The 2,346-nt window shown below is 42.1% G+C and overlaps 1 protein-coding gene across 1 annotated transcript; it reads right to left on the reverse strand.

Moving 5' to 3' along the window:
- Nucleotides 1-244: 244 nt before the first annotated feature.
- On the reverse strand, nt 245-1,716 carry LOC149390659 (uncharacterized). The gene is made up of 2 exons (XM_089619826.1): nt 573-1,716; nt 245-270 (listed from the first exon to the last, which is right to left on the reverse strand). Exons 1-2 carry the CDS (start codon nt 1,714-1,716, stop codon nt 245-247), a joined length of 1,170 nt encoding a protein of 389 aa, XP_089475952.1.
- Between the last annotated feature and the right edge of the window lie 630 nt (nt 1,717-2,346).

Here is a 2,346-nt window from a genome sequence, read left to right on the forward strand (position 1 = left end):
AATTGTCGCCATTTGTTTTGGTGACTTTTTAGGTGCGACTCTAGGTGCGGAAAGTCGCACCTAAATGTCGCACCCGAAAGTCAAGACTTTTGGATGCGACTTTTCTCACCCAAGACTTTTAGGTGTGGACTTTCGGGTGCGGAAAATTCGCACCTAAAGATATCTTTGGGTGCAAAAATTGACTTTTGGGTGCGACTTTCTTTTTTGTACTAGTGTATATAGGTTGTGCTCTCGTTTACCCATCCTAATCGTCCAGTCCCGAGTAAGGTCCTGAATGACACACGTATCAGCTAAGAATTTGACATAGCAATGGACATCTCGAGTAAGAGTACTAATGCTTAGCAGGTTGAAAGAAAAAGTTGGGGCATGTAAAACATTCTGCAAAATAAGGTTTGGGGTGACAGGGACAGACCCTTTGTGGTTGACTAGAACCGTATTGCCATTTGGGAGACTAATGGAAACATTGCTAATAGGTTCATAAGTGGAGAAAAAGGTGAGGTTAGGAAAGATATGATGAGTTGCACCGGTATCTATGATCCACATGTAAGATAGGGATAGAAGGGTGGATGTACCGTTCAAAGTGTGAGATGTAGCAGCAGAGACAGACGGTGGTGAGTCATTTTGCAGTGGGGATTGCAGTTGTGAGTTGAGGAACGAGATGAGTTGCTGTACTTGATCTGTGCTTAGTGAGACAGCTGGTTGAATCCCAGTGGATTGAAGGGAGCTCACAAGGTTTGAGGCTGCTGAATAGCCTTCCTGAGGTACCTTGGTCTTGCATTTGAACTGAAATCCGAGTGGAAACCCATGGAGTTTGAAGCATTTCTCAGCTGTGTGCCTAAGAACTCCACAGTGAGAGCAGGTTGGGTGTTTCCCTTTGTTGAATTGGGCAGCCAAGGCAGTTGGCGGGGCCTTCGTGGGAGTGGATGGTGTGTTGACATTGAAGGCAGCTGTCTCCGGTGCACCTCCGAGAACGCTGACCCCTAATCCTCGCTGCCTCTCTTCTTGCACCATAAGGCTGAACACCTTAGCAACTTGAGGGAGTGGTTCGATCATCAAGATCTGGCCACAAATGCTTGAATATGAATCATTCAGACCCATAAGGAATTGCATCGCCGTCTCTTGTTCTTGGTACTCGATCCATGCCTTCATGCCTCCACGCGAGTAGATCGGAGTAGGTTGATAATTCTTCAGCTCGTCCCACAGTATTTTCAGCTTCGTATAGTATGTGTTGACGTCGAGGGAACCTTGAGACAGCCCATTCAGCTGTTGCTTAATATGAGATATCCTCGGAGCATTGCTTTGGCGGAACCGATCATGAAGATCAATCCAAACAGCTCGAGCAGAGTCAAGATACAAGAGTGAATCTGCTGTATCTTTTGACACAGAGTTCAAGATCCAGGAGGTTACCATGCTGTTACAGCGAGATCCGGAGCTGTAGAGAGGATCTTCAGCTGTCAGAGTTGGAGCAGACCCATCTACGAACCCGAGCTTGTGTTTGGCATTTAAGGCCATGGTCATCGCTCGACTCCAGGTGTTGTAGTTAGGGCCGGTGAGAATGTGAGAGACGAGAACCATTCCTGGATGATCTCCATTGTGCAAAAAAAATGGGTTTGAGGAATCCATGGTCGCCGGTAATGGATTCTCTACAGAGGATGGAGAGGCTGGGCTGACTGGGGCAAAACAATTAGTGTTGTTGTTTTGTCCACCACGAGCCATGGTGAAGAAATGGAGGAGAAGAGCTCAGAGTGCAATGGAAGCTAAATGCTCTGATACCATTTTACAATGTAAGGAAGAAGATGAACGAGAGAAGAAAAGGCTTTTCTCATTAAGTTTCAATGAAAAGAAATATAGAGTATTTATATTGTTCTGGTAACCAATTAGAATGCTAAGGCTATAACAGAATTGCCACGTCAGCATATTGTACTAAAATATCTAAGCTGGGAATAAAAGAGGAAAAACGACAGGGAATAAAGGGACATAAGAAATGTGTGTCATAATAAAATGTTATACCTGTTACCCGTTTTAGCCACTTGATTAAATGAGTATCGGGTCGAGTATATCCGTTTACCCGTAAAAAAAAAATTCATATATGTCCCAAATTTTACTAATTAAACAAAAATAGTTACAATTGTAACATTATATATATATATATATATATATATATATATATATATATACACACACGCACGCAAATGCAAACTATTTTTATAAACAGTATATACATATATATATGTAAAAAGTATATATTTCGTTATTATTTCATTGTACGCACTACTACCTATATTACATTGGAAGATGTGAAATTTAAGACGTTCTTAAAAATGTACGACTTTAATAGTCTAAATT

Source organism: Urtica dioica, chromosome 7 (assembly GCF_054948205.1).
Source record: "Urtica dioica subsp. dioica isolate 48M chromosome 7, U.dioica_male_clone48M_v1_H2, whole genome shotgun sequence".
Lineage (NCBI taxonomy): Eukaryota > Viridiplantae > Streptophyta > Magnoliopsida > Rosales > Urticaceae > Urtica > Urtica dioica.